Source organism: Etheostoma spectabile, chromosome 6 (genome assembly GCF_008692095.1).
Source record: "Etheostoma spectabile isolate EspeVRDwgs_2016 chromosome 6, UIUC_Espe_1.0, whole genome shotgun sequence".
Taxonomy (NCBI): Eukaryota; Metazoa; Chordata; class Actinopteri; order Perciformes; family Percidae; genus Etheostoma; species Etheostoma spectabile.
In genome coordinates, this window is record NC_045738.1 from 4,982,729 (window position 1) to 5,002,673 (window position 19,945).

General features: G+C 39.6%; 2 protein-coding genes, 1 long non-coding RNA gene and 1 other non-coding gene across 8 annotated transcripts in view; 1 reads left to right on the forward strand and 3 right to left on the reverse strand.

Moving 5' to 3' along the window:
- Positions 1 to 4,201: 4,201 nt before the first annotated feature.
- LOC116691424 (cleft lip and palate transmembrane protein 1-like protein) lies at positions 4,202 to 10,598 on the reverse strand. Of its 4 annotated transcripts, none has more exons than XM_032519032.1 (17): positions 10,013 to 10,597; positions 9,288 to 9,379; positions 8,886 to 9,069; positions 8,631 to 8,758; positions 8,090 to 8,168; positions 7,853 to 7,970; positions 7,613 to 7,707; positions 7,354 to 7,438; positions 7,069 to 7,169; positions 6,919 to 6,978; positions 6,710 to 6,760; positions 6,527 to 6,609; positions 6,225 to 6,235; positions 5,477 to 5,532; positions 5,285 to 5,329; positions 4,992 to 5,125; positions 4,202 to 4,762 (listed from the first exon to the last, which is right to left on the reverse strand). In XM_032519032.1, the coding sequence occupies exons 1-17, from the start codon at positions 10,211 to 10,213 to the stop codon at positions 4,696 to 4,698; spliced, it is 1,590 nt and encodes a 529-aa protein (XP_032374923.1). In that variant the 5' UTR covers positions 10,214 to 10,597; the 3' UTR covers positions 4,202 to 4,695. The 4 variants fall into 4 exon arrangements, 3 of the variants coding, with proteins under 3 accessions (XP_032374923.1, XP_032374922.1, XP_032374924.1); XM_032519031.1 differs by having other exon boundaries at positions 6,225 to 6,259; positions 10,013 to 10,596; XR_004332474.1 differs by lacking the exon at positions 4,202 to 4,762 and adding an exon at positions 6,360 to 6,409 and having other exon boundaries at positions 6,225 to 6,259; positions 10,013 to 10,598.
- Positions 10,599 to 10,806: 208 nt separating this feature from the next.
- Positions 10,807 to 19,945, forward strand: part of mrs2 (magnesium transporter MRS2) — a 29,910-nt gene continuing 20,771 nt past the window's right edge. For both annotated transcript variants that reach the window (XR_004332475.1, XM_032519035.1), the window contains exons 1-11: positions 10,807 to 11,946; positions 12,499 to 12,557; positions 12,826 to 12,862; positions 13,066 to 13,178; positions 15,189 to 15,350; positions 15,499 to 15,629; positions 16,136 to 16,252; positions 18,400 to 18,469; positions 18,809 to 18,891; positions 19,318 to 19,435; positions 19,786 to 19,899. Coding sequence is in view for 1 of the 2 variants with exons in the window: in XM_032519035.1 (XP_032374926.1) it covers positions 11,562 to 11,946; positions 12,499 to 12,557; positions 12,826 to 12,862; positions 13,066 to 13,178; positions 15,189 to 15,350; positions 15,499 to 15,629; positions 16,136 to 16,252; positions 18,400 to 18,469; positions 18,809 to 18,891; positions 19,318 to 19,435; positions 19,786 to 19,899 (1,389 nt within the window). In the remaining variant the exon portion in view is untranslated. The remainder of the gene's footprint in view (positions 11,947 to 12,498; positions 12,558 to 12,825; positions 12,863 to 13,065; positions 13,179 to 15,188; positions 15,351 to 15,498; positions 15,630 to 16,135; positions 16,253 to 18,399; positions 18,470 to 18,808; positions 18,892 to 19,317; positions 19,436 to 19,785; positions 19,900 to 19,945) is intronic.
- LOC116691435 (uncharacterized) lies at positions 12,816 to 15,193 on the reverse strand. Its single transcript, XR_004332478.1, has 2 exons — positions 14,088 to 15,193; positions 12,816 to 13,801 (listed from the first exon to the last, which is right to left on the reverse strand). It is a non-coding gene; the product is annotated as an uncharacterized LOC116691435 (long non-coding RNA).
- Positions 17,456 to 17,528, reverse strand: trnar-ucg (transfer RNA arginine (anticodon UCG)). Its single transcript has one exon. It is a non-coding gene; the product is annotated as a tRNA-Arg (tRNA).

Sequence of the window (19,945 nt, forward strand, 5' to 3'; positions counted from 1 at the left end):
CACACACACACACACACACACACACACACACACACACACACACAGAGAGAGAGACAGCAGGGTATTGGAGTGAGTTATTTTGGACTGAAATCCTATGTTTCCCCACATTTAAAGGCTGAACAGTGCCTTAGTCATTACCAAAGTTGTAATGACTCCAATAATACAAGACCTACTTTAAAGATGCATTTAGATTCATTAAGACAAAATCTGCAGTTCTTTACATGGTTGACCCGATATTGTGTTTAAATTGTTACCTAAAATGCTGACGGTAGTCATACACGTGTCCAGTGGTGGCTGACATGTCTGAGTGTTGTTGTTACTGTTGCATATGTCATTGGTGGGAGAAGATCTGCACACGTAGCAATCTATTGACAGGACTTCAGGCAAAAACAGAGAGGCATGGTTTAAAGTTAGGTCAAAAATATTACATTTTAATTTTTAAATCCATTGATAGAAGTTCTGTGCAGGCCTAAGCCAGAAGGAACAGTATTTACATTTTAATATCAAGTTGATCTTTTGCTATGGTTGCGTATTGATGGTTGCTGTAGGTTCATATTCCTACACCTAATTATAGGAGGGGGTCAGTCACTCGTCATGATGTTTTGTTTTAGATCTTTTTCTGAGACTGACAGAGAATCCTAATGAAGTTAGAAGTAAGCTCTGAGTTCCCTGGGTCTGCTTGAGAACATATTTTAGGAATTTGTCATAAGGGAGGAGAACCGAATTAACCTGACTGGAATGGGTTCTGATTGTCTTTGTAGTCTTTGTGACAGGAATGCATTCTGAGAATGACACACAAAAGATGAGTACAGGGTTGTTCCTTTACCATCAGTGCGAGCATAGGGAGTCAAAATGAGGCTCCTGATTGTCTGCTACTAGATTAAAGTCTAAAATAAAAATGATAAATGTATGACAGACTGGGACTTATTCGATATTTTCAGTCTTGAGTATAGAAAATTTAGAACTACAGATATATTTACCTATACGCAATAAATCCACCAGACAAGAAAGGTAGCTGGTCCCAGGCGGCATTGTCCAACTTGTCAGGCTTCTTTAACTATAAAACATATTCTGAAGGAGGCTACATACTGTTCTTCTCATTCAGGTTATTCTGCTCTCATGTCATAACAACAAACATATGCACACCTATAAACTCAGAGGCAGAAACTAGACCTACTAGGCTGTTATTAAAACGTCTTATTTCTGTATTGCCCACAGTTACCAACTCTTAAATTACACTTTTATGTTCAATTTCAATTTTTTCAGTTATTAATGAAATGAAATAAAGAAAGATCACTATTCATTTTTTCTCAGGGACACAGCCACTAATAAAGTCTTTTTTTATGTTCATTCTTTGACTATTTTGGACAAATCTGTCATATTCGGCAAATTTAATAAATCTAAATCTAATTACCATTAGCTATTCTGTTCAATCACAGCAGGTCTGTGTATACCTTTAAGAACATTTTGTGTGCAAAAGTCTTTAAATTGCCTGAAAAACAAGAAATTAACTTTGAACTATAGTCAGTTGGACTAAACACAATCCAACTTTTGTCTGTCTTTCTGTCTCTCTGATTACAACGGAATCAGACTGACTTTTTCCAGAAAGATCAAGTGATTTTAGATCTGTTTTCTGATGTTTTTAGCCGCCCTTAAACTGAAACCCGCCCTGGTTACCCTATAAGATAGATACATACTGCCTCAGAGCTAAAACTCTGGTGTCCTAATACCACCAAGTACGTTTGGTGATGAGAAAGGCCGTTGTAATTGATCATTTGTTCCTGATCTTAACTTAAAAGGCATCCTGGTTAAATTCCGTTTGAGGAGCCTGAAGGTAACTTACATACCTGGAGAGAGGAGGAGGGAGAGGAACCCGAGTCCAAGCAGCATCTTCATGACATGTGTGAGTGTCTGTTGACTGGACCTGAACCTCCGCTGTCAAACCTTGTGTGTCTGTCTGTCTCTCCAGTTTCTAATGTTTGCACCTCATAAACAGCAGTTTCACCCACATCATCATCATTATCCACCATCATGCCACTTAAAGCATCTCATAAATGTCTTGGTGTGTGTGTCAGAACATTCCTAGATCTTGTTGATCTTGTTCTTTATTTATCAGCTGCCAATCACAGGCACAATGTGGTTCATTGACTTAAGGTGCCATTGACTTAAACATAACTGACATAACTGACATAACTGAAAAGTGATGCCATGACTTTTAGTTATGTTCAGCTCAACCTGTGCCGCAGGGCTCCTTTAAGGGTTGTTGACTTGAGTCACAAGGGAACTCCCATTTCTATTTCACGTCTGTACGATACATGTAGTTGGAGAAAGTCCAGACTTATGAATAACAGGAGTGATACATTATTAAAGTGGCTATAATTAATGTGTTATAGATATACATGACAATGTGAAAGCTGTTACTAGTTGGTACTTATGTCATCATAACTTAGTTTCATCCATGACATAAAACTCACCAACACTCTACTGAAGTCATGTTTTCAGCTTGCTGGTTGTACTCTGTTGTTAAATTATTTGCTGAAATTATCCGGCACCACATTAGTGTTGCAATTTTCCAGATATGTTAGTCAATGAAGGTGTGCTTTCAGTGAAAGCAATTGTGTTCTAAAGCCACATCCCTCATTTCGTTTTTACCACAACTTTCCACTGGCTCCTGAACACATCGCAAGCACTTTTCAGTTCAAAATAAATTAGATTTGGCTCCTTTGCTACGGTAACGCTTTGCACGTCATTCTCATATCTGTCATAGTACAGCTGTCCATTGTTAACAGAGGAATGCACCAGTACACGCCGAGCACACACCTAACACACTTTCTTTAGGATTCTGTCCTTATTTCCTGAGATTTAAATCCTTCCTCCTTATGTAATCACACACACTCACACACACAATGCATGTAATAAACTTCTTTAACAATAAACAGTAAAGCAGTAAAGCAGCTGCCATAACTACCAGTCTGCTCCCTGTGTTGATTTGTCTCCTGATTGGATGTGACACCACCACATCAATCTGTACACAGAGACAGTGATTTGTTTTTCTTCCAATTTGCATAACCTTCTATAAGCCAGTAACATTTTAGTTTTATTTCATATTAATTAAAAAATTACAAGCAGGTTGCAATGCCAAAACAAATACAAATAAAATAATTTGAAATTTGAAAATCATTCTCGAGCTCAAGCAATTCAGTCAGCAAAGAAGCAGAAATTAGTGCAGAGATCAGTGTTACAGTAACACAACAAACAGCTTGATAAAATAGCTAACTTAAATGCTGTGTTTTTGCCTACTGTGGACAAATGTTTCTCCTCCTATGTGATGCGTTTGCGTGCTGAGTGAAAGGAAAGACACTGATACTTAAATTAAGCAAATATACAGTATGTTGTAAGTCAAAATGCATTGAAGGGATTTTAGAGACACATGCCATCAGGATATGTGCAGTAAGTGGTCAATTTGCTGACAATAGTACAGCCTCTTTTTAAATGCTAACATTAAAAATCAATCTTTATGAAATAACTGTACAGTACACTGAAAGTGAAACTAGCGCATCTGTGTAATACATGAACATTACGGATGACAAAATACAAAGAAATACTTTATCTAATGATGTTCTAGATATACAAGACTAACATTAAATCTACACAACAGGTAGCATGTCTGCAATACAACCTTATCAGACTAGCGCCAAAGCACCTTCAACACAAGTCATTCATTTATTTTCCTAAACTGCATGAAGATCAAAAAGTGCTTTATGGGACCGGTCTGATCGTCTCATTACTGACATTTTGCCTACCTGCAACCCTGCAGGACCTACCTGTACATCTATCATTACACTCTTGTGTTGCAAAGCCATGCAATATTCAAACCACAGCACACTACTTTAAATTCTATTCAGGATCACAAAAGAATAGTTTCCACAAAAACCAAATATGTTGTGCTGAGTTTTGGTAATTGTGCAGAATAATTTTCATTCAATGTAATGGTGCAACCATAAAAACGATGCCATCTTGTCTGGGAGTTTTCAGTTTATACAAGCATGAAGCTTAATACAGCATTTTATGCCATCCCAGCTTTAATTAGATGCTGGAACAAGCACGCAGTCCAGAATATACTTGATGTGTATATAATGTATACAAACAATAGGTTACAAAGGAAATTTTAAAGGAAGAATTATGGTTCAAGCTTTTCAGACAGCCATATGAAAGTCAAGTTGAGTGAGTCGGTCATAAAGTTCAAGTCTATAGTTGCAGCAGATGGTTATTGATTCATGATTATGTAATTGGCTTGAAAGCTACATCCTTTACAGTGTACCAGGAAACACCTTCTTTAACTCCCAGTATGCGTGCATAAAGAACAGAATCAAGAAAACGCACTTTACGACTGGTCATATGTTGCCGTCAATATTCTTCTGTGTCTGTAGATGAATAAGTTCCATCACTGGAGCAGTAAAGGGGGAAGCTTCACCCATGTCGAGCAAAAAGCGGCAGCTGCATCATCAGTGTACAGTAGACAAGAGTCAGAGGCAGGATAGCTCATCTTGGATCAGTTTGAAGCTGTTGTGGCACACGTGGCCCAGTGTCCTTTCCTGAGCCTCCATTTCACATCTTCAATGATGTTTTAAGAAGGAGTTTTTGTGTGTTTGTGCACTGGAAAAAAAAAAGGAAGGAGAGGAATTTGTGTTCTTCTCATTGAGTCTTTAGTTTCTTGCTGTGGGGCCCGGACTCTCGCCTCCTGGCCCTGTGGGCGTAACGCCTGGTGGAGATGTGAGATGAAAGCAGAGTTATATCGCACACTAATCCAGACAAAGGTCAATTAGGTGCATTGGGAATAGAAAACTAATGGATATACTGAAATCATTGACAAACATGACAGGAATTTGACATTAGTATGCTACTCAGAGCCATCATGTCTAAATGTATGCAAGTGTTTTGTTGAGTGTTAGTGTGTATGTTTTTTAGTATGGTGTGTGTAGTGTCCTAACCTTCGCTGGTAGAGGTAGAGAAAGAAGAGGATCTCATCTCTGAAGCAGGAAAGTTGATGAGAGGAGGAGAATGATCCAGAAAAGGAGAAAAATGAGGCAAAGGAACACAGGTCTGAGATCATGGTGTTCACTCCCTGGTAGAGAGAGAAAGAGAGAGAGAATAAATAATGAACTCAACAATCACAGCCCTGAGCAAAAACTGTCTGTAGGTAATTATAACTCTGAGTTCATGGTAAAATAGATGAAGATAAACAACATTAATACAAAGATTCCAGAAAATGTTTCACGCTCACTCTGTACATCAACACTGTCCCCTGCAGGTGGCTCACAGACTTCAACTGATTCAGGGAGAGGAGGGGAAGAAAGACAACAAGACAGCAGAGTAGACCGTTTGCACAGTAATTTACAATATTCAAGTTATTTTATTTCATTCAGCACTGTAATCAGATAAGTTGGTAATTAATACACTTATAGACAAAACAGACCTTATGGTTGATGAAGAGCTGTGGGGCCATAGACAGGAAGCCAAAGGCATACACTCCTGAGAGGAGGAGAGGTAAAGTCTTAATGCAGCACATTAGTGGTTGTTATACTAGTAAAGGCATCAGCTTTAAATGTCCTACATTGTAAAAAGCAAAATTTTCATGTCTTTTTTTGTATAATAAAGCAGGTTGAGATGCTATATTACTGTGAAATGATCAAAACCCTACATCCACACATAAATGCACACAGCCGTATTCAGAAACCGTGCCTTTTAAACCACCCGTCTGGACTTCCGTACAGTTGTGATGTCACATCTATATCATAGATATAAGCTGATGTGTGGTGAGCGTCTGGCGTTGTAAGGCTGCCGTGCATCACCCAGGTGGGTGCTACACATTGGCCCCCAAGCGCTTTGAGTGTCTATGATAACGCGCTATATAAATGTAATTAATTATTATTATTTATTATATAGGTAGAAAGGGCCGCTGCAGTGCAAGGACGGGGCAGAGTCTCTGAAAAATGTGTTTTTGAACATTAAAGCATAAAAACAATGTCCTAGTAACAATTCAAAATACGTACAATAAGTATGAACCTAACATATAGCATACAATAGGACCTTTAATTCATGAGGGAAACTGACAAGACTGTAATGAAATAAATTTTAAAAAAAAACTGTGCTGTAAACAAATTAACTAATGAATCATAAAGATGAGCTTGTTTCACTGAGACAAATGATGGAAGTCAACTCACCAGTCACCAGGCTGTTGACCAACCAGGAATAGTAACTGTCAAAGTAATGCAATTTAATGTTAATCTAATGTAGTGGCTGCTACATCTGTGTACATAATTCCAAGTATATTAGAACATATATAAAAAACATCTTACTTTTATTCAAGAAATATTCAGCTCTGATTTGAATCTGACTGCTTAAAACACTTCAGTATAGTAGGTTGAGAGGAACCAAGATGTAACCAGGAAAGAGTTTGTATTGAAATGTTACAAGTAGCCCGTACAAATGAGTTGCGAGATGAAAGCTGTGTGGCCCAACTCACCTCTTTTGGCGTAAGTAGGCCAGTGAGAAAATAGCTCCACTGATACACAGAGGATAGACCAAGTAGGACAAGTATCTGGACGCCTGGAGAAGAAAACCACACACAAAATATTCAAATTACAAAAAGCTGGAGGCAGAGTTGAAAATCAGAGCTCTGACATTTGAGAAAAAGATAAAATCACACCTGTGTGTCATACTCCACTGTCTTTCTTTCTTCTTCATCCAGCTTATTCACCTGCACAGTAAGAGAGAAGGAAGGCTTAGGTTAGAAAGAAATGCGTTGATTATCTCTACCAGGGTTGAAATAAAAAGTAAAGTTATTTACACCACAACAAATTACATCACTTAACACATCTACTATGAATGGATGGTTAAATGGCACCATCTACTCACATGGAGCTTGGAGCTTTTCCATAGAAGCGGGATCTTAAACACTTTGAACACCTTCCATACCTGGCAGGACAACAAGTAAGTGGGTTAAAACTGTCTGTTAAGATCTTTATTTTACCTTTTCTGTTGGAGGAGGCCGATTGTACTAAATACCTCAACACATGCTCCCAATCCAACAGGAAGCAGCACCAGTAGACTGGTCTCTTCAAGCAGATGGAGGAAAATCAGCAAAGTGCTGAGACTACGCCACAGAACTACAAACAGAGATGAAAGAGACCGACATTTTCCAGGCACTGCTTTACTTTGCTGTACCTCATTTACAGCAAAACTATCATTTAACGTTGTTCATAATTGTCAGTAAGACCTCCTACATTGACTAAAAATGCTGCCTTTCCAACAAAACTTTTGTAAACTTGTTTAACTTGATGATTTTCTTACCTGACTTCCTGGACATTCCTGCCATGCTCTTCTTTTTTCTCCATGAGCTGAAGTCATTTTTAAGAGCCAAGAATTCACAGATAAGCTGTTGAAAACCCCCAGATGTGGAGAAGAAACATATTCTTAACTTCAAAATGTGTCATTTGCAATATGCCTGAGTTGCCATGTGCCCTTATGACACACTATGTTACATACAGAGACGGATCTATCAGGTGGATTCTAATGTGTAAGGTATAGAGTTTTTATGGCGTAATCTTACTTGTAGAGCTGTGATGAGTGCAGTCAACACTAACAGGTAGAGGTTGGAGCCCACCAAAGTTTCTTTAATCTCATCTATGTTTTCCTCTGTGAAGCCTAGGTAAACACCAAGATGCAGTATCAAAGGATTCTATTTAGTTCAATCTCCTGACTATGTGATATACAAAAAACAAAAACAAGAGCTGAAATGTGAACATGGGTTATCATTACATTATTATCATCTGTAATTTTATAAGCTCACCAAACTGTCGCAGGGAATAAACCACGTCCTGTAGATGCACCCAGAACCTGAACCCCCTTAAAGAGATTCCCTCATAGGACACAGTCAGAGGCAGCTGGACGGTGCTGCTGCTGATCTCCTATGCAATGCATGGATAGACACACGTAAGTTCATGTCATTCAAACCCCAGTATTTATCAGACAAGGTTTTATTAAGTGTCTGTTAAACTGTGTGTGTGTGTGTGTAAGGTTGTCCTACCAGGAGGTCTCGGACTCTGAAGCTGAGCTCGTTAACCAGCAGCAGAGGGAGGTAGATCATCTGTCGGCCATCCTGAGAGCTAGAAACAGGAACACAGTTTAACCTAGACACACACGTTGGCCTGGGGCAAATTCATTATTTACAGCCGGGTGGAGTTGCAAAAAAAATGTATGCTAAAAGAGTATGAACGAATATACAGACGTACATGCATTTAAATAGTTTACTCAGCAACAGTATTTGTATTTGCTTAACTATATAGATTTGCCTAACCATTGATAAACAGCCCTTATTTGAAGGGCTCGTATATATATATATATATATATACACATATATACTGTATGTATATATATACTTTATGTGTATATATACTGTACATATACATACTTACACAGTACATACACAGTATATTGTGGATAGGGAAGCTTTAAGTTGATCACTGGGTGAAAGCTTTCCTCACTCAAGCACTGGAGTTTACTGATGAGTCAGCAGCCCTTCTGACTGATCACATGACTTTGACCTCCAAAGCATCCTGTTGACTTACACTCTCATGTAGCGCCGCACATCACTAGGAAGCCCCGCCTTGTTGAAGGTGAAGTCCTCTGACATCATAGTGATTGACAGGTGAGGTCTCCAATGGGATATAGGATTCTCTGATCTGGGACTCGGCTTCTAATGGAGCCACACAAATAAGTTTATTTGCAGCAAGGCAGCCTGTTTAACATTGCTGTAAAGGTGACACTGTGGCTGAAATATGATAGGACTCTGACAGAAATCGAATTACACTTGTACAACTTACCTTCTGCATGTCTCTCTGCCCCTCTGTGTGTGTGTGTGTGGGTGTGATGTAGGTGGTGAGCTGAGTTGCATAGTGAACTTCTCTGCCGTCGTCCAGAGGTGAAACACCGGCCTTGTGAACGTACACGACTGCATACAGAGTGCCGTTAGCCCGAGTCTGCTCTGGCAGAGAGATATTCACCTGCCTACAGGGAAAGAGAGAGAGAGAGAGAGGTTTAAGTTAAAAACAGCCAGCCTGACAGAGATGGACAAATAAGCTTTTTTCTCTCTAATTTAAACAAACTATTTCAACAACATTTCATGTTACGATGTATAGTTTCTACTGTTCCTCTTGTGGTAGGTAATAAGCAGGGGGTCTTGTCTTTAATATTTGCATACAGATGTATCAACATGTCCAACCCACCTCTCAAATGTAGAGTGTGGGTCAAATGGGTCTATTTTTACAGCCAGGTGCAGTTGGCTGTTGTCTGGCATGAGGCAGGTGAAGACACTTAGCTGGATATGACAAAAGAGAAGAAGAGACGAGATTCAAAGCAGTCCATTTTAGAAAAAGCTTTGAGTGCAAAATGAGATGCAGCTGCAGGAATGAAGATGGGGAACAAAACAAAATAAAAACAGAAAAATCTGTCCCTATTTCAAAAATATGTGTACATTATGTTTGATGATTAAACTGGCCACCACCAAAAACTAAACTTACTACACAACACATGCATTTTATGAAAAGACTGTTACAGTATGATACCAAAGCTCTCCATCATGTTCAGGATGATAAATCTGTGTGGATTTCCTCTATTACGTAAGTCACCAAAACAATATTTCAGCATGACAAACACGTCAACTCTCTATAAAATAAATAGCCAACTGATTTCATCTGAAAAACACTAATGGCATAAACAACTAACTCACATGCAGACAACAACACATTACATGCCATTGCCAAGTGCTTTATGTTAAACAGTACTGGTTAATAACATGATGAAAAGGCAGGGACAGTCAGTTCAGTTATTCTCAACTCAATGCCCATGCACTAGTGTCTTGAGCTGGATCTCACATAAATTGAGCTTTTTGTATCCCTAATTTGTCCCTTTGTTGTGAGGAGAGAGGAATAAGAAACAGAGGCCTGCTAACCTGTAGCCTGGGTCTTGCTGTCAGGTAGGAGGTGATGCAGTACTCTCCTGTGCTTCCATCGCAGGGTTTAGTGTTGAGGAAGCCGTACAGCAGCCAGGCGGTGTGGAGCATGTAAACCACAAAGACCCCGAGCAGCAGCTTAGCCATGGAGCTCTTCTTCGCGCCGCTGTCCGCGGGCTGGGACTGACACGATGGGAACATGGCAGCTGTTAATGCAGATTACCAACGCTGAAAAAATAAAATAAATAAATGGACGAGGTCCGTTTTGAGGACGGAGCTGCTAATAATCGGCCACAGCGTCAACGCAATAAAATACCCACGCTTCTTCCCGGCCACAGCATCCTTCCGGTTGTCAGACATCCAGTGGAGAGATGCTGATGCTGACCAAACTTCTCAGAGATTGCGCATGCGCGGTCTTTTACCAATTCTGTGTCCACTTCTCGCGAAGCCAGAGCAATGAGCCCACACTGTAGTTTGTTTCGGTTGCCACACAAGCCCGAACTATTGATAAGTACGCAAATTATAGCTTGGCACGTGTCTGTGATGATGGGCAGTGTTTGAGAAGAACAACCTTGCTAAGGGTCAGAACCAGACAGATCACTGTGGCAACGCCTGTGCCAGGGAGGACCTCTGAGGTCAGGTCCTGTAGGTTTAGAGACCTAGGATTATTATTTTTGGCTGATTCCAGTATTTTCCATGTGCCTTTATTTGAATAAATAGACAAAGGATCTGTATGTATGAATTTATCCATCGAAATGTTATTCCAGGCAAGCAGAGATGGCTTTGAGACACCATAGACATTTATGGGAGATGAATGGTTGGCTAGCTAGCTAATCCTTTCATGATAATGTCTTATAATGCTTCCTGGAAATAACTGGGTTATATGAATTGTATTATTATTGGAAAATAGGAACAACGTTTCATTGTTGCATTGTATATGGCTTTGACTCATGACCTCCGAAATTTCTAAAACCTGGCTTCAAATATTCCACTTGTTGGTCAACTTCTGTAGCTAGCTAGTCCAAGCGAGTCCAAGTGGTTGACTTTCTCAGAGATGATCTTTGACAGCCGGTCCTTGTCACCGCGGTGCATTATGGTCCCGTACAAGAGGACTCTTGCTTGTCCTCTTGTGTGCTAGTTGCTTCCATCCTGCTGACTTACACAACAGTGTATTGGGACTTAAAAAGAGCCTACTGTGTTAGTTGGGGGAAGTCTGTAGTTAGCGGCAGGTAACTGACCGGTGTTACGCGTGTCTTTGTTCACTGTCACACATTTTAAATGGATAATTAACTTAGAACACGGGCTATTCCTGCTAGCAGTTGAGATAACTTAGTTAGCATAGCTAACTTACATGCAGAGATGCACAGCACTCTTGAAAACACTGTGAAGAAAAACAACATGCAGTATGACTAGCAGTACTGGAGGCTCCGTTAACCAATATTTTATCACCACGTTCATCTTTTTACGACACACTGATTTGCCTTCTTTCTTGGCTTATGTTGGCTAAAGCTTCCCTTCCTTTTCTCCCCCACCGTTTGCCTGCGGTTGTATGTTTTCTGGTCTCCTTGCTGCAGTGGAGATGAAACTACACCGTGTGCTGCTGACTGGCTGTATGAACTGCACTAGGATGTATCTGCCATTTGGTGGGAACTTTTATCCAAAGCGACTTTTTAGTTCTGTTAGTTATTTTTCCTCAAGAATGGGTGGGACTCAAACCCGTATGCTTTGTGGTGCTCGTGCAGTACTCTACCCACTGAAGTACACTGTGCCACTTGGAAAAAGAGAACTGGGATTGTACCGCAGGTGTTACAGTGGTGTTGGTTCAGATGCACTCTGCAGTCAAACACTGCCGATGTCCAGGCGTCAACCCACAAGATTTCAGTCTGCTGCCGTGAGAAAGGAGAACCTGCTACAAGGAGGTGCAACATGGCCTGGTAAGGTAGTATACATACTGACAACAGGTGATCTGTTTCCATAGCAGAATTCATATGTGACGGGTATGCTGGTATTACACTGTAATACAATACTTTTGACTTTTATCTTTGGTAGATAACTACACCATTTTATCCTGTTTGCAGCACTTGGTATATTGTCACATTGAAATACATGTCTACATTATAGTCTGTCTGATACATTGATTTGCAGGCCAAATAGTTGTTAGATATATTGGTATTAGCATATGTGTCTGTGGTTGAGTAAAAATAATCAGTTTTTGAGAGATGCCAATATGTTGGTGGTAATCTAGAAACTGCTTATTGTTGTCCAACAGACAACACGGACACGTTTATTCTTCCACTGTACAGTGTCCCCTTTTAGGCCAAGGCAGCTTTATTTGTACAGCACATTTCCGCAACAAGGCAATTCAAAGTGCTTTACACAAAACATGAAATACACACTAATATGTACACACTACAAACTCTATTTTTATTATATTTAAGGAAAATGTTGCTTTACATGTGGTTTAACTTTGTTTTTTCTTTGAACAGTGTCGTTTATCCGCCACAGAGTGACAGACGTCTCCAGTGTGCCTCCAGTTTTTGTAGTGGTAAGAGAGACAGGAGAGTCAGCCCAAAAAATGCCCGATGTTATTTAATAGTAGTTACTAATATGAGGTCAAATGACAAGAAGAGAAGACAAATATCTTTTTAAGGAAACTGATCCAGCCTTTTGGATTCCACAGCGTTTGTCCGCTGGATTTAACCCGGATTTCCTAAATTTATCAAACATTTACCAATCAGTTGTCATACCTTTTTAGTTATTGAAATACATTAAAACTGGTGTTAGTTTGAATAACTGTGATTGCTATTTCACAGATGAATTTCGACCAAGAGGGAAATGTGACATCATTTGGTAAGTGTTGGAACATAAATCTTATTCATGTTTGATTTACCTGCCTGTCTTTATTTATTTGAGGAACAAAATCATGGTTGTCATTGAGACTGACGCAGTTGAACATAGATTAGATAAAATATATATGAAACAGAGAGGTATTCAGTTGTGTTTTTATTCTAACCCTCTTCTTCTTCCCCTCTTATTTCTTTTTTCTCTTTCAGAGAAGAAGAAAACTGAGCTTTGCCAGGAGCTAAGTCTTCAGGCCAGAGACCTTCGCTTCCAGCACAGTACCAGCCTCATAGCTCGAAACAACTGCATTATCATAAGGATGGAGGTATGCTTTCTTTCTTTCTTTTTTGTTACCATACGTCTAAGCCAAAACATTGATATTAATAATGGGTTGTCTTTCATGGGCATTATGCTAATAATTCTACAGAAGGCTTAAATCAACTTCTCCTGCTGATGCAGTTAACATTACAACTCTATTTAAAACCAGAGATGTTCAGCCTGTTGGTAAATTAGACATGATGCAAGAGGATGACACAGTGCAGTAAAATAATGAAAACCGGAAAGAATTATTTTATCTACCTATTTTCTTACAATACAACTAATTAAAGGATTTAGAACAAAAATTAGGACCAAAAAACACACTCAAACGTCATATCTAGTGAAGTAAAACTCAGTGCATGAAGCTGATTTGGACCAGTAGTAACATTAAAGACAGGGAACTATAGGATTGATTGCTGGTTGATCCCTTCTATGGTACACAAAGAACTTTCCTTAACCCACACCACAGTTGACTGTCCTCTAGAGGGCGTGCGGGAGAAGGTGTAGTAAAAGAAGCAAGAGTCATCACTGCTCATCATTTTACAGGTTGCAGAATGTGCTGCTAGGTGTGGCATATCATGTCTGGTCTCCATTATTGTCAGGGTGAGGTAGACACACTCTTGGTCACACCTGAAAATGACTGATAGACAAACCCGTAAGTTTCTGAGGAAGGATAAAACAGTAACTGTAAATTATAAATGCCATGGTGTTGGTCATTAAAACAATGTCAATTTTAATGCTAAAAGCAGCAAGAGGGAGTTGTGGTGTCATATCAGAAATCCAGAAAGCATCATACTTTGTCTTCCGATTTCATGCTGAGGTAATACCTTGAATGGCTGCCTTTAATCATACAATTAGCCCAGACATAGCTTAAATGTTACTCTAACACCTTGTATTAAAAGCCACCAGTTCTCACCTGTCCTTCTTTGCTCCTGTCCCAAATGCCCTTCTCTCCACGCACTCCCTGTGCGGCTGACACCTGCCTGGACAAACAGGGCAGTCTTCATAAGGCGGGCCTGTGTATGGTGGCTCACATTTACCTGTTCCCGCACTACACAGCCTCTGGTTTGCCATACAGGCAGCCGTTACCATGGAGCAGCTGCGGTCTTTACCGGCCAAGTCGTCATCACAAACACAACATCCACATTTGCACTTCCCATGGACTCCGCATATTCTGTTATAGAAAAAAGTCTAGCCTCAAAAATATAAATCTGTTTCTGTAATTAAGTAGAATTAAAATGTAAGACAATATTACATGGCTAATTAATCAAATTTAGTACCAGCTTTTGTGTTATGGACAGTTGCTGCACTCGCAGAATTGTTCGCTGTATTTTTCTGTCGGGTTTACTCACACTCACAGAATCCCTGCGTGGATTACCCCCTACCACTGAACACAGGGGCGTTCTGGCCCGAGTGACAGAAGTTTTCATTTGGTGGGAACAAAAAAAGGGTGAATGTTACACTGTTATCCAGCATCAGGCTCGTGGCACTCACACCGGCCACACACCAGTTTGCCTCTTCTCACACACACACACACACACACACACACACACACTCTGACAAGCTTCAGACATATTGACTGGGTGTGTATGCTGCTTGAGTTCCACGATGCAGAATCCGGTCACTCATCTTGATTGGGTCGGCCGTTTTGAGTATCTAACTGTAGCACGAGAAAACAAACAGAGAAGTGTACGTCTGGCGGATCAAAGTTTTTCAGGTCTCTCAACGCAAATATTTACAGATCAGTAGTCCACTCTTGGGAGTGCAGTCATCCAAATGTAGTTCTGCATTCATGGCTGTATATATGAACACACTCGCATTACCCCAAAATGTCAAGCAGATGTAAACAATGTAGGAAAAGCCATGCATCAGTTGCTACAAAACATATAAGTCATTTCAATCTTGAAGTTTTTAAATAAAAGAAGTGTTTTTGCATCCGATATTGAGGATCAGAGTTCAAGTTTCAGTGTTTTTTATAGAGGCTAGCCTCTACTCTCCTCCATCTGTTTCTTCACAGGCTTTGAAAGCCATCGTGACTCCGCAGTCCCTGTTGGTGTTGGATTTTCGTGGGTTTGGATTGGAACGTTGGTTGGTACTGGAACTGGCCCCTCAGATAGCATCACAGTCACACGCTCTGCCCTTTGAGTTCAGAGCACTGGAGGCCATCCTGCAGCACAAGGTAAGACTGATTAGATAAACAGTGTATTTAAGCACGTTCTAACCTAGATAGAACCTGCATGTAAATTGAGGACATCATACTGTTCCAAGATAAGGTGAAGCGAGCTTTTGCATGCCGTATATGCGTCTTCATGTATTTATGTCAATAGGTAAACACTCTACAAGCTCGGCTGAATGATGTTGAACCAGTAATGTTGGACACATTGGAATCCCTGGTGGATCCTAAAATCCTTTCCGTTGATAGAAGTAAACTACACATACTGCTGCAGAATAGCAAGAGGTAAAGCACACAACCACATACACTGTCATAGTTTGGAAGGGCTCTTATAAATGAGGGTGATAGCATTAAGATAACAATGCATTTCTAAATTATGGATAAGAGAAAATGGGTCAGAACTCTGAGGCTGAACTGGTTTTGATCAGTCAATCAAAAAAAGTCCCTCACCTTTGGTGAGTACTTTAATTATGCTTCACTAATCACGTGTGGCGGGCCTCTGGTCTTACACTATAATTGTTTGCTTCATGTATGTTATCTTCTTGGTCAAATTTTCTTTGTCACTACTTTTATCTTCTCTCAAAAATTCCCCACAGTTTAATTTTAAAATCCCAGTCATTGGCCCTACATACGGTACTTCACCAACCACGTTCCAACTGTTTATCATCTTTGGGTCTAAGAGCTATGATGTCAGTTTGGCCGTGTTAGACCTAAACATTAACAATAAACATTCACATACTTTGTTTTGCCTGTCTCGCTCAGTATCCCTCTGCCTCTTGTAACTCTAACAGCTTATCAGAGTTGGAGACGGACATTAAAGTCTTTAAAGACACCTTGCTGAAGATTTTGGATGAGGACGAGATCATTGAAGAACTCTGTCTGACCAAGTGGACAGACCCAAGAGTTTTGTAAGTTACACGTGCACTCGCATGAATGTAAATGTGCTGTATTTATATAGCGCTTTTCCAGTCTTAACAACTGCTCAAAGCGCTTTTTTACATCTACAGGAAACATTCACCATTCAACATTCATACACTGTGGCTGCCGTACAAGGTGCCACCTGCTCATTAGATTAACATTTAACATTCATACACATTCACACTCCGATGCGCAGAACCGGGGGCAACTCGGGGTTCAGTGTCTTGCCCAAGGACACTTCGACAATGACTGCAGGGGCGGGGATCAAACCACCAACCTTCCGGTTGGCAGGCAACCGTTCTACCACTGAGCCACAGCCGCCCCATGAACTCACTTCACAGATCATTTAGAGTCCCAGAAATTGGCTCTTTATTTATGTCAAAAAATGTACAAGTCTCAACTCCCAAAAGGCCAAAGGGAGGGTATGAAAATCTCAGTCTCCATCTAGTCAAAGATTACTGGGGGTATATACTCTTCTTCGATACGTATGAAGCATGCTGTTATGCAGTTTAAAATTTCCGACCGACTGCACTGGACTAAAGTTACTAGCCCAATTCACACCCAATATAGATCCTATGTGTGACCAAGCCACTTTAATACACGTGTTTTGAGATTGTCCTACATTATCTAATTTTTGGCAATACATATTTGAAATGCTTTCCCAAACTACTGATACATCCTTAGAATCATTGGCCTTACTTGCTTTTTTTGGTGTGGTAACACAAAATCTTAAATTATATAATAATAAATTAAATCTTCAGTGTTTAGCCACGCCGGTGACCAAATGACAAATTTTGATTAGATAGAAAGATTGTAACCCTCTCCTTTGGACAGGGAAATGTAATATTTAATTTGTTGGAGACGATTAGGTATACTATTAGGGAGTCAGCTGACAAGTTGCTATGGCAACTTTCTATGGCAACTTTTCCTCGGCGGTATTGATGCTTTGGGCTCTTATAATCTTATGGTTGAGCTGTAATGGTTGGGGGTATTTATTAATCCAAACATGTTTTATGCACTGAGTTGCATAAAGAAAAATTCAGACTCAACTTTGTTCAAGCAACTATGATGTAATAATAAAGATGGTAAAAGAGTGGTAAGTATGTCTCCAGGACCCCAAACAGAACGTTGTGTTTTTTTTTCCTGTGGTCAAAGTAACAAGAAACCAATGAGGCAATGGAAAGCAAAACAATCGACCACGAAGGGACTCGAACCCTCAATCTTCTGATTCGAAGTCAGACGCCTTATCCATTAGGCCACGCGGTCTGACGTAAGGAGTGTGGACACGCGCACAATACATACCCGTGATACTCACACACACGTGCGCGCGCGCACACTTAAAATGAGCCTCATGCCCGAAACACTCTTGGACAGACCGCTTTGTGGCAAATACGAGTGATGAAACACTACCGGTTTGGATTACGGATTTATACGTTTCTTTTGGTACGAACGAGTTTCACGACCTTCATAACAGGATGAAAGATAGTTTGACTTAAAAGATAATTCATATAATGTCTAAATCTGATGAATGCGTGTGGTTTACCAAAATCAACTAAAATAAAAACGTAAATAATACTCATTGTATCGTTATCACCGTGTATTTTCATTGAGAAGTTCGACAACTCATATTTTACAATGACAAATTATTTAGCTGCCGCCACTTACCCACCTACTGAACATTCTGTCTGTCGTCCATCTTCATGTCTCTAAATCGCCTTCCACCGCTTGCCATATGTAGCTATGCTTTTGTGGACCGCTTTGCTATAGCAAGGTTTTTGGTATCTAAATTCACGTCAGACTATCCCCGTTTTATTTCTGTAATATGTAGCTAACATTACGTCGCTCCCCGCTTCATATTTTTTAATTGGGTATTCAGGTTAAAACTAGCTATTTACGACATGTTTGTGCTTTAACTTGTGTGAGAGAGTAAAATCGCCATTTATAATTTTTATAATTAATTAACACAACTTTTTTTTGTATTATTATTATAAATATGTAGAGCAATTCCACATTATAAAAGATCATATCGAATGTGAATGTTTTGGTAATTGCTAGGCGTTTTTGGAAACAGTATTCTTATTTATTTGTATGTATGTGTGTTTATTTGTATAAACATTCGTCTGTCTGTCCCCTCTAGTGAGGAGAGCAGCTTAGGTATTGACCACGCTGAGGAGATGGAACTTTTATTGGAGAATTACATGATGCAGGTAATGCTACTTAAACAAACAGACACAAATGTTTCCCTTTTCCTAAATAATAGGAAATAAGTAAAAATATTAAAAGAAAGTCCTGATAACGAAAGCTCAGCCATAAAGTGATGTAATTGAATATTATGTAAAATACTAATTATAAAAAATGATATTCTGAATAAACTACAGTGCTAACATTTATTCTTACTTGCACCTTTATTGCAGTGTTGAACCTGTCCTCTCGCCCCTCTTGTTTTATATCCAAAGCACTGGCACACAGTCTTTAATGTCATCTAAATGTAATGCACAGTGGTTGTGTTGGGAGTTCATACATTGACTGTGATCTGCTCCGAACAGGCTGAGGAGCTAGGGAACAAGACCAGAGAGCTGAAAGGGCTGATAGATGACTCCGAGAGTGTCATCTTCATCAATCTGGACAGGTACCCACACATGCACACATACCTGTTCAGGATATACAGTATATGTATATATAAAGCCTGAGGCATAATTCCCATTGGGGACACAGGTCCCCCACTCTTTTCAAAATCCTGTTTGTGTTAAAAATAATGACTAACTTCCTTATTTCCTGAATTTTGTATGTGACCATGGTTGCACATTCAACATTCATTCATTCAATTCAATTTTATTTAGAATATTATTTTTGGACTGTTCAAAATGAATATTCATAAAATGTGTGATGTTTTGTGTGTTTTCTTAATGTTTACAGGATTTAATTTGAACGTGCTTTAATGCAACTGGAACTTACATTGTGTGTCGTTATAAAAATCTCTTTCTGCTTCTAAAAAAGACATATACGTAGAGCAGTACCCTTGAAACATGAAACATGTGCTGTCTGTTTTGTCCAGCCATCGTAACGTGATGATGCGCTTGAATCTGCAACTGGCGATGGGCTCCTTCTCCCTTTCCTTATTTGGTCTGATAGGGGTGGCCTTTGGAATGAATTTGGCTTCGTCCTTTGAAGAGGTGAGAAACCTTCTTGCGAAAGAATAAAATCACATGTTTTCAAGTATGAGCATTTTCTTGCTTGTCTTAACTTTTGTATTCTTGTAAGTCTAAATGTTGATGAATCAATAACAAAAGTGAAATTAAAAAGTTTGTTTTATTTTAGATAAGTTTAGTCATTACAGCACATTTTGTTTGTGGACAGGTCCATGCAGAGCTGATTTTGTGTGTGTGATTGTCATTTATTTAGTCTTCCAGTGTTTCTACAATGTCATTTGAGTGTATTCATTCATTTTGGTCCATGTCTCTGTATGTACATATACTGCTCATTTTGTATGTTTATACTCACATATACTTGTGTTCATTACCAGGACCCTCGTGTTTTCTGGCTGGTAACAGGCTTCATGTTCTTGGGCAGTGGGCTTATATGGAGACGACTGCTGTCATTTCTGGGACGACATCTAGAGCCTTCAGTACCCCCTCTAGTAATACACACACACACACACACACACACACACACACACACACACA

Bases quoted from the DNA above. Each gene is read 5' to 3' on its own strand.
- LOC116691424 (XM_032519031.1), bottom strand. From the start codon at position 10,213: ATGTTCCCATCGTGTCAGTCCCAGCCCGCGGACAGCGGCGCGAAGAAG. The intron at 7,439-7,612 runs GTAAGATTACGC...GGTTTTCAACAG, and splicing joins CACTCATCACAGCTCTACAA to CTTATCTGTGAATTCTTGGC. The intron at 6,761-6,918 runs GTGAGTAGATGG...CTTACTGTGCAG, and splicing joins GGAAAAGCTCCAAGCTCCAT to GTGAATAAGCTGGATGAAGA.